General features: G+C 33.6%; 1 protein-coding gene across 1 annotated transcript in view; it reads left to right on the top strand.

The window, feature by feature from the left end:
* Nucleotides 1-14,361, top strand: part of LOC111142282 (sodium voltage-gated channel alpha subunit 7) — an 80,759-nt gene that overhangs the window by 52,256 nt on the left and 14,142 nt on the right. Inside the window, exons 14-17 of the mRNA XM_022495337.1 lie at nucleotides 1,540-1,896; nucleotides 7,237-7,674; nucleotides 10,688-10,793; nucleotides 12,561-12,715. Coding sequence (XP_022351045.1) covers nucleotides 1,540-1,896; nucleotides 7,237-7,674; nucleotides 10,688-10,793; nucleotides 12,561-12,715 — 1,056 coding nt within the window. The remainder of the gene's footprint in view (nucleotides 1-1,539; nucleotides 1,897-7,236; nucleotides 7,675-10,687; nucleotides 10,794-12,560; nucleotides 12,716-14,361) is intronic.

Below are 14,361 nucleotides of genomic sequence, written 5' to 3'. Positions count from 1 at the left end.
AAACTTCAAAGGAAATAAGCTACATATGTAGCAAATTTGAGGTATAGTTTTAGGAAGCAGGACTAGAGTTACTGGTCAGTTGTGAGGAGCAGAATAATGTGGAGTCCCAGAAGCAGAATGCCAGTGTATAACTAAGGAATTTGAATGAGGTGAGTATTTCTAAATGTAGAGTTAGAAAACGTTAAAAAAGACCAGAAAGGCCAGGGGAATGTTATTATGAAAGTCTTTAAGTCAGAATTGGTATATATGCCTGTAATGTAGGGTAGTAGTAAGAATCAGAAAACTACCCAAGGAAATAATGTTATTAGAAGAATATATATGGGAATGTTACATACTTGATAAGTAATATATTCTTGTAAGAAGTTGCAGGAATGTAGCAGGAATCAAGCACAATTAAGCAGATTTGATCTTATCTAAATAATTCTTCAGAACACTGCCTTATGTCCTCATCTGTACATTTTTCTCATCAGTAAGATAAATATATGTGAGATGTACCTATCAAATTTATGGATGAAACAAGACTGGTAAATACCAAAAAAAGATAAAAGAGATAGTATCAAGGTATCTGAAAGGCTGGTGTGGATTGTATATAAATGATTCAGTTTTACATGGATAAATGTGAAACCCTACTTTTGAGTCCAGAAAGACAACTATATACTAGAAAAAGTTGGGGAAGGTATAACATATATAAAAGGGGATGTTTCAGTTTTAGATGACTAAGTTCACTGTAATATGGTGGCTAAAATTTTAAGGTAATCCTTCCCTGTATCAATAGAAATAAAAAAATCTAGTGAAAACAAGAGAAATATCCAGACTAAACTGACCAGACTGCTGTGTTTGGTTTCTGATATGTTACTTTAAAGGAAAATACATAATAGAAACTTCAGTGGAATTTAATAGGACCTAACAGACTTTTTTCAATATCATCTATATGTCAGAATGTGGGAGAATTTCCTGTGTTGTAAAAAGCGAAACAAAGAATGGATAGTTGCCCTACGAGATATTAAAACATAAAACTAGAGTAATTATAATCACATAATAGTGAATGGAAATTGACAGATCAACAGAAAAAGATATGTATAGATCTAGTGTAAAAAATACAGAATATATATGATGTATTAAGAATTGTATAAAATAAATTTTCAGTGGTTAGTATTAACAATACTTAAAACTGAGTATTACATTAAAGACTACATATGTAGTGTATAATGCTGATAAAAATCTTAAATGAAACAAGATGGGATTGGGAGGGAGACAAACCATAAGTGACTCTTAATCTCACAAAACAAACTGAGGGTTAATGGGGGGAGGGGGGTTGGGGGGGGGGGATTATGGACATTGGGGAGGGTATGTGCTATGGTGAGTGCTGTGAAGTGTGTAAACCTGACGATTCACAGACCTGTACCCCTGGGGATAAAAATATATTATATGTTTATAAAAAATAAAATTAAAAAAAAATCTTAAATGTACATCATAATAAATAGTGACCAAGTTTTTCGTTGTTTCTTATTTTTGTTGTTTCTGGCATTGCTGTATTAGTTGAGAATTTTCAAGTTGGCAAAATACTGGCCAACGTTTAAGATTCTGATGCAGATTCTTAATATCTCCTTGGTGGCCTTGAAAGACTTGGTCCTGCTGTTGTTCACATTCACATTCTTTTCTGCTGTGGTTGGCCTGAAGCTGTTTGGTATGAGTTATGAAGCATGTGTCTGCAACATAGACAAAGACTGTCGTCTCCCACGTTGGCACATGCATGACTTCTTCCACTCCTACCTGAATGTGTTCCGGATTCTTTGTGGAGAGTGGATAGAGACTTTATGGGATTGCTTTAAGATAGCTGGCCAATTCAGTTGTATTTCTTTTTACATGATGGTCATTTTAATTGGAAACTTATTGGTAAGTAATCCATGCTTTTAAATTTTTCTTGAAAAACTGATGTAATGTAGTCTGGTATTTTCATGATGTCTGTTAACTGTGTTGTCTGATATGGTGACCTCTAGCCACATGTGACTGTCACTTGAAATACAGTGGTTCAATCTGAGATGTGCTACAAGTGGAAATATGCACTGGATTTGAAGTCTTAACCTCAAAAAAGAATGTAAATTATTTTATTAGTAATTTTTATATTGAGTGAATTTTAAAATGATGACTTTTTAATGTATTTAGTTAAATAAAATGTTAGTAAAATTAATTTCACCTGTTTTTAATTATGCTCTTAACGTGGCTACTAGAAAGTTGCGTAGGTGACATGCATCATATTTCTGTTGGATAACACTGCTGTATAACCTTGCTACTCAAGTAGCATTGGCATCATGTGGGAGGTAGTTATCAATGCAGACTTTTAGACCCCCTCCCAGACCTATGGAAGTAGAATCTACATTTTAACAATAACCCCACATTTTTATATGCACATTAAATTTTAAGAAGCACTTAAATGTAACACTGGTTGTCAAACTTGGCTGTACATTGGAATAACCTGGGGAATTAATAAAACTATAGAATGCCCTGGATCCATTCCCAGAGATTTTGATTTTATTGTTTTGTGGACATAGGCTGGTCATCAGGATTTTTTTAAAGGTTTCATTTGATTAAATTGCAGCAAAGTTTGAAAGTCATTGGTTTATTAAACTATTGTGCATTAACTAAAAGGTAAAGCTATCACTTTTAAATTCCCAGTGATTGAACTGTTGTTACGTGGATTGAATAAGTAGCTTTCACTTCTTCCAAGAAAAGGGAATGGCTTATAGAAGAAAACTGCTCTTACAGGAAGAAAAAATAAGGATTCACCATTTGGTTTTTATTTATAAAATCATAGAGATCAAATAGATTCTCCAAGAGTGAAAAAAAAATCACGTTAGACTCCATTGTATCTATTAGTGCCCTTCCTCATTGCTTCTATTTCCCCTTGGTTATAACCCCTGTCCACTTATCACTGCTGTCATTATGTTTAATTGTTGATTTACTTGTCTCAACCTTCCTTATTAAACTAAGCTCCACAAAGGAAAGGATTGAGACTATTCTCTTATATCATCAAAGCCTAGAACAGGGCTCAACCTGTAAAAATATTTCAATGACCTCTGCCTCTATAGCTATTGGTACACTTTCAATTTCCACTGACATAACCCTATTCTTACTGGCTGGGAAAAAAAGAAAAAAAAAAAGAAAACACAACCAGCATACATACCAGCATGCCTAATTAAAAATGTCAGAGATAGATTTCACTTCAGTTGTGGTATAACACATGTGCAAACAAGGTCATTAGAGACAGATCTTTGTATATCGCACATCTGTTTTCTGTACATCTGTCTTGCTGGCTAGTAGCTTCTGTTTTATCAAGATGGCTGCTGCAGTCTGAAGCTTCATGTGTTCATATCATGTCAAGTTTAATAGAAGAGAAATTCCTGTTTCATTCCTGGAAATCACAGCAAATTTCTCCTCTTATCTTATTAGCTCTGAGTCACATGTCTATTTGTAAACCAATCTCTATTGCTCAGGGTATGGAATACATTTATTATTTATTGTGCAGAGTGTAGAATATATTAACATATTATTATGTTAAGCTACTCAGGATCCTGTCCTGGAGCTGGAGTTGGCATCATTCCAGAGCCAAATCATACAACTGATAATAAGGGTGATTTCCCAAATGAAATGTAAGTTTCTATTCCCAAAAGGAAAGGCCATGGTTGATGGCTATTGACTTAAATAACACATACACATACATACACACACACACAAACACACACACTTCACAAAGAAAAAAAAATGCTGAGGCAATTATATAATTGTACTTCTGTTTCTTTGTTTTTGAACTCCACTCTGTTTCTTATTTTTCTCATTCCTACTGATCAGAAACTTGATGTCAGTAGGCAGAGGGATTTCAGGGTAAAATGGAGTTATAAGAGCCTCCATTTCCAATTGATTGGTCATCATATTGCTTGGCTTGCTGAATCTTTTAAACTTGATTCCTCTCAACAGTCATCCATGTGTGGGACATCATGATAATAATAACACTACAGTAAATACAAGGGGAAAAAAATCAAGGAGAGAATCTGTAAGGCTACAGAACTTTCCCCCTGTACTTCCAACTTGTTGCATTATAGCATTGTAATTTCACTTCAAAATTCGTGTAAAAAGAAGTGTTTCTCATTTTTTATTTTTTATTTATTTTTTATTTTTTTTAACTTTATCTTATTTGCCCAACAAAATTCCAACAGTGACTCAGCCTTAAGTGGAAACCTTAAAACATTATCATATAAAAAGCCAGTATTTAAGTGACTTTTAAATAGTTACATGTAGTGTTGAGTTGTAGAAAAAACAGTTCAGATCCAAGAAAACATGGGTTCAAATTCCAGTTGTATCATTTACTAATTAAATGGCTTTGTGCACATTACTCAGGCTCCTTAAGCCTGCAATCTCTAATAGGAGAATCCTTAAATGGTTATTGTAACTTAAAGTATATTAGCTAGCACTCTATAAATATTCATAAATATTTACTTTTTTAAGCTCTAGATAATTAAAACTCCCACATCTATAGAACATCTATAGAATTTTGTTAAAACATTATTTAGAAGTTTTAGTTATGCAAACTTTCCAAGTGTTTTCACTTGCAAGTTAAGTAGTTGCCACCAAGTGAATTGTGGTCTCTGGTTGAGGACTAGAAACATAAAAAGAAAAGAAACAGAAAAACAATATAAAATGCAGTTGTTTTTTAAAAATAAAAAATTGATGATAAATATGTATGTTGTTCTACATGTTTACATATTCCCAGATTAAATATATGTTAACATACAATTGCAACAGGGGCTGCCTGGGTGGCTCAGTGGGTTAAGCCTCTGACTTCGGCTCAGGTTATGATCTCAGGGTCCTGGGATCGAGTCCCACATTGGGCTCTCTGCTAGGCAGGGAGCCTGCTTCCTCCTCTCTCTCTCTCTCTACTTGTGATTTCTGTCTCCGTCAAATAAATAAAATCTTTAAAAAAAAAAAGATACAATTGCAACAATACTAAAATAGAACCTTCATACATGTTAAATTCCTTGATTACTAATGAAATAATTACTTGTACTTGAAAAATGCTTGCAAAATACTTAAAAAGTACTTGAAAAATAACAAATAAATCTTGAATCTTCCTTCTCTTCCATACTACTTTATTTTGATAGGAGTTACTCAATTTTTACCTAACAGATAGACATCCTTGAGGTAAAAGGAAGGGCAAATTTCAGGAGAGACATTTAAAGTTTTTTTTTTATATACATTATGTCATCTTTTGCTTTCTAGTACAAAAACAAAAAAAATATTTTGAATCTCTTTTTAAAAACACTGTGACTAGAACAAAGTTACTCTATACTTATGTAATATAATCTTTGTGTCTCCCTCTTCCTTCTTTATTAATACTCAAATAAGAAGTAGTCAATCCAGTATAGTTTGGTAATTTACACATTCTGTTTTTCTTTTTTAATTCTTTAAAAGACTATTTTTAATTCAGAGCACACTTGAACAGTACAGTAGCATCTTGTAGTATTGCAAAATTTTTCTTTATACCATAGTTCAGAGCATTTTGAATTTTGTTGTTAGCCTTTTAACATTTTCACTGTAAGTGTAAATCTGTAGATATTGTGTGTGTGGTATGTGTGTTTAAGATACAAGAAATCTTAGATTGTAAGCTTTTAAAAATACAACTATTATAGCAAAATTTTTCCTTGTCTAAATCCTGTCACAAAATCTATTCTTTCATTTATTCTATAATTAATTTTTTCAACAAATATGTATTTATCACTTATTTTGTGCCTAACACTGTGCTAATTGTCTACTTAAGAGAAAGCTTGGTTCCTGCTCACATGAAGCTTATAGCCATGAAATTCTCACCTAACATCCTTTCCTTATTTCTCGCCATGCCTAATAACCAAAGGAAGGAAAAGAAACAACCAACAACCTTAAATTATATTTAGTGTTGCCCTCTTAACATCCTAAACATTGTCTCTTAAGAATGATAGGAATCCTAATGATGTAATTTATACAAGGGCCATAGAGCCCCTGCCCATATCTGTAAGTAAAATGTATATTAGTATACACACACATACACATATATATGTATATATTCTTAAGTATAATTCATGTCATTTGAACTTGCCCATTAAAAGCAATTTGTAAAACATAAAGGAAATTAAATCATAAAAAGCTCAAATATCCAAAAAGGGGGCACCTGGGTGGCTCAGTGGGTTAAAGCCTCTGCCTTCAGCTCAGGTCGTGATCCCAGGGTCCTGGGATCGAGCCCCACATGGGGCTCTCTGCTCAGCAGGAAGCCTGCTTCCTCCTCTGTCTCTCTCTCTCTGCCTGCCTCTCTGTCTACTTGTGATCTCTGTCAAATAAATAAATAAAATCTTAAAAAAAAAAAAAACCAAATATCCAAAAAGAGGCAGATAAACTTCCATAACAAACAAGATACTCAAATTATTATTTTAAGTCTAAGAGAATTATCAATATAAATCTCCAACTCTAAACTCCAAAAATATTATCTATGTCTTACAATTATAAAGAAGATAAAAATATGATTCTCTAGAAACTAAGTATGGCTTGATCATATCTTTCAGTGATAATAAAGGTCAAAATATACACTTCCTTGAGTTTAAATAACTTACAACTATTAGGTATGATTCTTCCATCACTCATCTCTTTCTTATTTAATCAAATTTATTACTACAAAGAATTAATTAACCTACCCAGTGCCTGTGCTAGCCTGTCACAAGAAAATTTAGATGCAGGCTTCAGAACCAGGAATAGCTCTTTCCCCATGATATTCCTTGTGGGTTTGCAGAACCCATGGACATGTCATTGTACATCATCCTGGGATAGAGCTGAAATGGTCTGCCACCTGAAGAGGCAGCCTGTTTTCTCATCTTGGAAGAGGTAGCCTGGCTCAATGAAGGAAAACAAGCTTTGGAATAAGACAGACTCAAGTCCAATCTACGTGACCTGAGATATTTGACACCTATAAGCCTTGCCTTTTTCATCTATAAAAGAGAAACAAATGATATGTCATTGAATGTTGTGACCCTAAGATGAGTTCTGGCCGTACAAAGTCTTAGCACATCGACCCACTGTAAGAACTGAATAGCCTAAATAGCATTAGAGTTTGTATTGTGTTTGCAAATCTCGGGAAAACTTTAAAAAAAAAATGTTTATTGTTTAGAAGGAAACAAAAAGTGAGATAAGCTTAACCTCATTTACTTCCTCATTTAGATAATTTACCTGTTTCTGGCATTGGTGAGCTCATTTAGTTCCTACAACCCTGCAACTACTGAAGAGAACAACGAAGCAAAAAATCTCCAGCGTGCAGTGGCGAAGATTCAGAAAAGAATAAACTATGTGATTTCTAAAATATTATGCAAAAACCAAAATGTTTCAAAGGAGACAATGGACCATGTAAATGCTGTATATGTTAAAGAGAATATTTCTGACCATACCCTTTCTGAATTAAGCAACACTCAAGAGTTCCTCAAGGATAAGGAAAAAAGCAGTAGCACAGAGAAAAACACAATGACTGAAAACGAGAGTCAATCACTTATCCCCAGTCCTAGTGCCTCAGAAACTGTACCAATTGCTTCAGGAGAATCTGATATAGAAAATCTGGATAATAAGGAGGTTCAAAGCAAGTCAGGTGATGGGAACAGCAAAGAGGTAAGTTGTTTGAATATTCTGATTGCTTGTTGTTGGTTTATGGCATTGTAGTAAGAGAGTGGATTAGTGCTGAAGTTACAGTTGAAGAACCCAGTCAATCCTAGCTACAGCACTCCTTGCTCCTGACTGTACGCTCTTCATTAAGTTAATTAACTTGTCTAAACTTCAGTTTCCTTGTCTATAAATTCAGATAAAATTGAATCTATTTCTTAGGGAGGATAAGACTAAGAAAAATAGTTCAATGGTCCATAGAACAATGCCCAGTCTATAGTGAACACTTGGTAAAATAAGATAATATCATTAAAAAATTCAGTAAATCAATAAGCAGGCAGTATGGGATGATGTAAAGCTATTGAAGAAAGTTAAGTTTTCAAAATCAATGTGTATTATCAGAGAAATCAAACTCTCCTGGGCATTATCATCTTTGAAATGTGAGACTCGACTACAGGAGGGCTAAAATACTTTCCTACTTGCTAAAATTCTAGGATTCTTATCACTTTATTTCTGCAACATTTACTATAACATATATAATTGAGCTAGACTAAAAGAATAAAGAAAACTCACCAGCTTGAATTGTGAACAGTGTGTGGTTTTATCAATTCTGGGACAAACAAAACAAAATGGAAAAGCAACAACAACAAAAAACCCAACACATTCAAAAAAGCATAGATATTGCTGTTAACTTAGCTTCTAAAATGCACACTGGAATCAATCTTAGTGTCTTCATGTGCAAGCACTATATCTTAGTAGGAGGTGTAATTTAATGGAAAGCTACATCTACAGAGATCATGTCTTCTCTCTGAGCTTGTACCTCGGTAGAGAGGTACTTGCATTGTACCATCTCAGATCACTCACAGGCACTGGGGAGGAAAGACAATGTCTCTTTCCACATCCCAAAAATCTCTGGCACCATCTTGTCTCCCGGATCTCTTCCAGCTTGGCACCTATTCTGCAGTAACTTCTCAAATTGGCCTAAAAGGAGTTGAATTGTAATTATTCAAAATCCTTCTAGCTCCTAGTGAAGGCATCTATCTTTGTGTTAGAGAAACATTTTCACTCTTTAGCATGCCCAATATTTTTAGGTTCATTTTCCTTTAAATAATGCCATTTCTAGAAAACAGGGAAAACTCTTCTCCAGCTACACTTATGTGTCTTCACTTACAACTTTGTCTACCATTTATTTCTGGGTAAAATTGCTATTCATCACCACACATCATATTGAGATGCTCCAGGAAACTTCTTGCCAATCTCAATAGAAAGTCTGGGATATGAACATATATAGGAAAGATGATACTAAATATATTTGTAAATGGTGAGGTTTCAGGAGTTGTAATTTATGCTGCATAATTATTTGGTCCTGTTGATTGATTAGCTACTCATAGATTTATTCAGTTAACTGTACATTTACTTACATATTTAATTTAGACACTTGAAAGATTATACAACCCATGAGTACTTTAGGATTCTGATCTACTAAAAACTGAAGAATATAAAATCACATGTGATCTGATAATTCTGAGATACAGTCTCTTTCTTTGGTATTTAAACTCTCAGCCATTTTTTAGTTGCAACATAACTAAATTTATATAGTTATAAAAATAACATCAAACTTTACATTGGGTTTTATAACTTTTTTCATAATGTAGAGGTATAGCATGGTCAGTCTCCCATGCTATTAAGTAGTCTTCTAATAAAATTATTTATAATTTTGAATCCCAATTGATTTATTTTTAAATTAGAATAATACATACTAAAAATGCTTAGAAAAATCACATCAAATAATTTATGCACAAATTCTAAAATTACTTAAATATAAGGTGTATAATTTTTAATTATTGAATGCATAAGGATTATATAATGTTCATTTATTGTTTACTTTCAAATCAGTACATGGCTATACCCTTTATTTTATCAGAAATAAAGAAAATATGAAGAATTGATATAATAAAGGCAATTTGTTTGGGAGTAATCTCCTGATGGATATATTTTTTTAATTGAGTACCAAATGTCTTACTGACAATTGACCATGTATGGTCCAAGACAAACAGAGCTTCCTAATTATATTTCTTTGACATTTATTGAGGATAAGACCAATAGGTAGGACACAATATTTACAAATTTCCTTTTGGTATACTTCACTTAGATCTTTCCTTAATTTTTAAGAAATAAGTGTTTTTTCCAGATGTTTTACTACATTTATCTTGTTTTTTAGTTAGAAAATAATCTTCCTTACTAACTTTAAGATCTTGGTCATTTAAAGGATGGTGTGTTGTATATTTATTTTAAAATTAAGTAATATAAAGCATTGTGAGAAAATGATTTCAAGTAAAAGCCACGCATGTCTCATGCATTATTACCACATATACAAAGTCATGGCTATCTTATCTTATCCAGGGTTGAGCTTCAGTCAAGAGCAGAGTGCGAAAGAATGCTAATCTCTGCAAATAGCTTCTCTCCATAGTGCTAGTACAACTTTGCCAGGTCTGTTCCTGACCCTTATTCTTTGGGCCATTTACTCATTTCACCTCAGGGTAACCTCACATCAGTCCTGTCCTATGATGGTAAACACAAGAATATCTGGACTAGATTTTACCAAACAAAACTAAGTTCATTCTTGTCTACCCATATTCAGCATCAAGGGGTAATTTATTCTGATACTGCTCATCTAGCGGAAATGGCATATATGCAAACCTTGTGAGTAACTTCAAGAGAGCTTTGAAACTCAAAGCCTTTTGGATACTGGAGATAGAGAATCCTAGACATCTTTAAGGAGAACAGTGTTGTGAACTGAGTGCTAATTATTTTAGCTTAAATGAATTCTTAATTTTTTAGAACTTCAGCTCACAGAGATATGCATGCATTTTAATGTCTGTCCTGAAATTAGTCTAAAAAGTCTTTAAACCTGTTAAAAGTCTTTCTATACACAATTTTTCTTATTTATGAAGATGAAATAAACTTGAACTCCAGTGAGAAGCTTTAATCACAGCTTTCTTGGTGGGACTTTACTTTTCAGAAGGTAAAGCAATCTAGCTCATCGGAATGCAGTACAGTTGACATTGCCATCTCTGAAGAAGAAGAAATGGTTTATGAATGCGAGAAGCCAAAACATCTGAAAAACGGTAAGAAAAAAATAAGTTCTTTTGATCATTATATTGAAATTACACTAAATTTCTCTTAACCTAACTAATACGATGGGATATATTTTAATTTTAGAGTTTATTAATTTGGTTAAGGAACACACACACACACAAACATGTGTGCATCACATGCACACATGCCTGTATGAATCCTGATCAAATTTATAGGGAATTTCAATAGAAAAGTGAACATTTGGAAAAGAGGGAGAGAACCTAGTTCCTAGGAAGTTTAATAGAGTAGTTAAGAGCTTTCTGGAACCAGATAGCCTGAATTCAAATCCCAGCCCACCACTGACAAGCTTTTACTTACCCTCTCTCAGGCTCATTTCCTAATATGTAAACTGAGGATAATAATAAAACTTACAGGATGGTAAAAAGATTAAATAAGTATACACGTATGTGTGTGCATTCATGGATGCGTGTGTGTGTATACTTATGCTTCACGGAATACTGTCAATATTCAAAATACCTATATGAAAACTTCTTGTATCTTTCATAGGAAAACAAATCATGTAATGGTGATTTATTTTTTTTAAAGATTTTATTTATTTATTTGACAGACAGAGATCACAAGTAGGCAGAGAGGCAGGCAGAGGGAGAGGGGGAAGCAGGCTCCCCGCCGAGCAGAGAGCCCAATGCAGGGCTCGATCCCAGGACCCTGAGATCATGGCCTGAGCTGAAGGCAGAGGCCTAACCCATTGAGCCACCCAGGTGCCCCAATGGTGATCTATTTTTATATCCCACATGAATATGAAGAAATGTATAAGACTTCAGTCAGTTGATTAACTCATGAGATATGTAACATACATATAATTCTAATTAGTTTCCTAGCAAGATTAACAGATAATTACAGGTTCTGGACATTGGAAATCATCAGAATGGTAACTGCTAAGTGCTCAAATTTCTGTATTCAAACCAAGAACTTGCTCTCAGTAGCTCAACTTTTAGGACTTGTATCATTCAAGACACAGGAGGAAACATTTCTGATAGTTTTTTCCCCCAAAGATATATAAATTGACAGTAGGTAAAATTCTAAAATGAAATGCATTGACTTTAAACTTCATTCACCTCTCTTTCTTCGTTTTCTCCCCTGTTAAGCACTGTCTTCTCAATTCTCAGATTTTCTTTTAGCTAACTCTCTTAACCAGAAGGCAGAGTCCAACCCATGCACATGTACTCTACCCACAAAGTACTCTGTAATCCAGGGGAGGTCCTCAGATAATCTCAATCAGAATCCCTATTCTCATGCCATCTAAGACCTGACATCAATTTAACTGACTTTAACTAATGTTATACTTATTAACATTTCATAAATATCTATGTACTTAAATGAGAGTGTTTATTATGCCATGTAAATCTTCAGAGAATGAACTTTCAGGCATCATACCAAAATGTGATATGTAGATGTTGTGTGTGTTGGGGGATGGTTTGGTTGTGTTTTGTTTTGTTTTGTTTTGTAGGATGGGGGACAAATTCTGTTCTCAGACTTTGTCCCACAAGACTAAGGAATGTTCTAAGTCACCTCTGCCTCTCACAATTTCTTCCTCCTACTGTTCACAAACTACTCACAAGTTTTTCTTTTCTTTCCTCAGTGACTTCAGTGGTCACAGAAACAGGGGTAAAAATCAAATGTTTCTAAGTCAGAGAGCACCTGTATTAGATTCTGTAAATACCTAATTGCTAAAGCATATAGTAAGCTTTTTCATGACTTTTCAAGATTTTTCCTCTTAGTGCTTTCATTTTTGACAGGTTATAGAAGAAGATCTTCACCTGGCCAACTTAGTAGAGCATCCAAGAAAGGAAGAATTTGGCAGAACATAAGGAAAACCTGCTGCAAGATAGTGGAAAACAGTTGTTTTAAGTGTTTCATTGGCCTTGTCACACTGCTCAGCACAGGTGCTCTGGTAAGTAAGTATGAGAGACTTTTATGGGAAAAAATGTATTTGAAGTCTGCTACTTGAAGTCATCATGCCAAATTAGTTTTCCGCAGAACGCTTATTATACAACAACGTTCATGATTTTACTTTTGGAAGACATATATTGCAGTTTCTTAAAATCTGTATATACCTCTTTCAATATTAAATAAAACAATTTTGAAATATGTGAATGACAGTGGCAAAAATGAATGTTAGATACCTAATACTTATTTTAATAAAGTTTTATTTTTGAGATAAACTTTAGTAATATGCACATACATACTGTTGTACTGTGCTAGTACTTCGGTACCAATTCAATCAGGAAAGAGAATTGCTATCTATACTTTCAATGACCTTTGAACCAAAAATGTATTCACCTATTGAGCCAACAACCCTAATTCTGGGAAATTATCCTATAAATATCTGAGCATGTATTAAAGGCATTTACAAGGCGATTCACTGAAGAATTCTTTGTAATAGAAAAAGATTGAAAAGCAAAAACAGTCCATAATAAGTGATTGTTTAAATGTGCTGTAGTACAATCTCCCTATGGATACTGTGCAGCTATTTTAAAAATATAAAAACTGGGGTGCCTGGGTGACTCAGTCGGTTAAGCCACCAAATCAGTTTTAGCTCAGGTCATGATCTCAGGGCCCTGAGATACAGCCTCAGGTCAGGCTCCCTGCTCAACAGGGAGCCTGCTTCAGGATTTTCTCCCTCTGCCCCCTTCCCCTGATCTCTTACTCTCTCTAAAATAAACAGATTTTTTAAAAAAAATACAAAAGCATGATGATATTGCAAGGTACAGTAATAAGTGAAAAAAGGAAGATTTAGAATAAAATGTATCTGTTAGTTGTTTATTAACATTCATGTTTCCCACTGTCATTCATTTATTTTGAAATTGTTTTATTTAGTTAATACTGAATGAGGCATGCTAGGTTTTACATAAAATAAAGAAAATAGAATGTATATTATTTGCTTGTATTTGATTGAAGAGGATCAGAGAAGGATACACAGCAATAGTTAATTGTGAAATCATAGAGCAGAGAAGATAGAGTCACAGCTGGGAACCAGACTTTACATTGAATACATTTCTTAAGTAAACTTTGTATTGACGTTTAGCACAGATACTGAGAACCGTGTTGAAATTCTAAGTGTATAGACTAAAGAATTTTCACAAAATGAGTGCACCTGTGTAACTGCTGCTTAGTTTGAGGAATAGACATTACCAGGACTCCAGAACCACATACTCTGACCCCTAACAATTACTTCCACACTCCACACGGGTAGCTGGTATGTGGACTTCAACTGCCAATAGTTTAGTTTTGCCCATTTTTTATGTTTTTTTAAATGGAGACTTTTTAATATTTTATATTATTTTGCATTATATACTATTTAATAAATAAATACATATAATAAAATCCTTTATAATCATTTTAGATATTTATGATTTGCTTGTATAGACACTTTTACTCCATAATTGGTTCAACTGAAAGTCAGTAACTCTACTGTCATGATCTATTTACTTTTATTTAATGTTAGACTTATAAGAATCACACCGTTATTTGTATATGATTATTCTTTTTTTTTTTTTTAAAGATTTTATTTATTTATTTGACAGAGAGATCATAAGC

Source organism: Enhydra lutris, unplaced genomic scaffold (genome assembly GCF_002288905.1).
Source record: "Enhydra lutris kenyoni isolate GAN:26980312 unplaced genomic scaffold, ASM228890v2 scaffoldscaffold1, whole genome shotgun sequence".
NCBI lineage: Eukaryota > Metazoa > Chordata > Mammalia > Carnivora > Mustelidae > Enhydra > Enhydra lutris.
The sequence above is the reverse complement of the archived record's forward strand: the minus strand, read 5'-3'. Positions and strand labels throughout refer to the sequence as shown.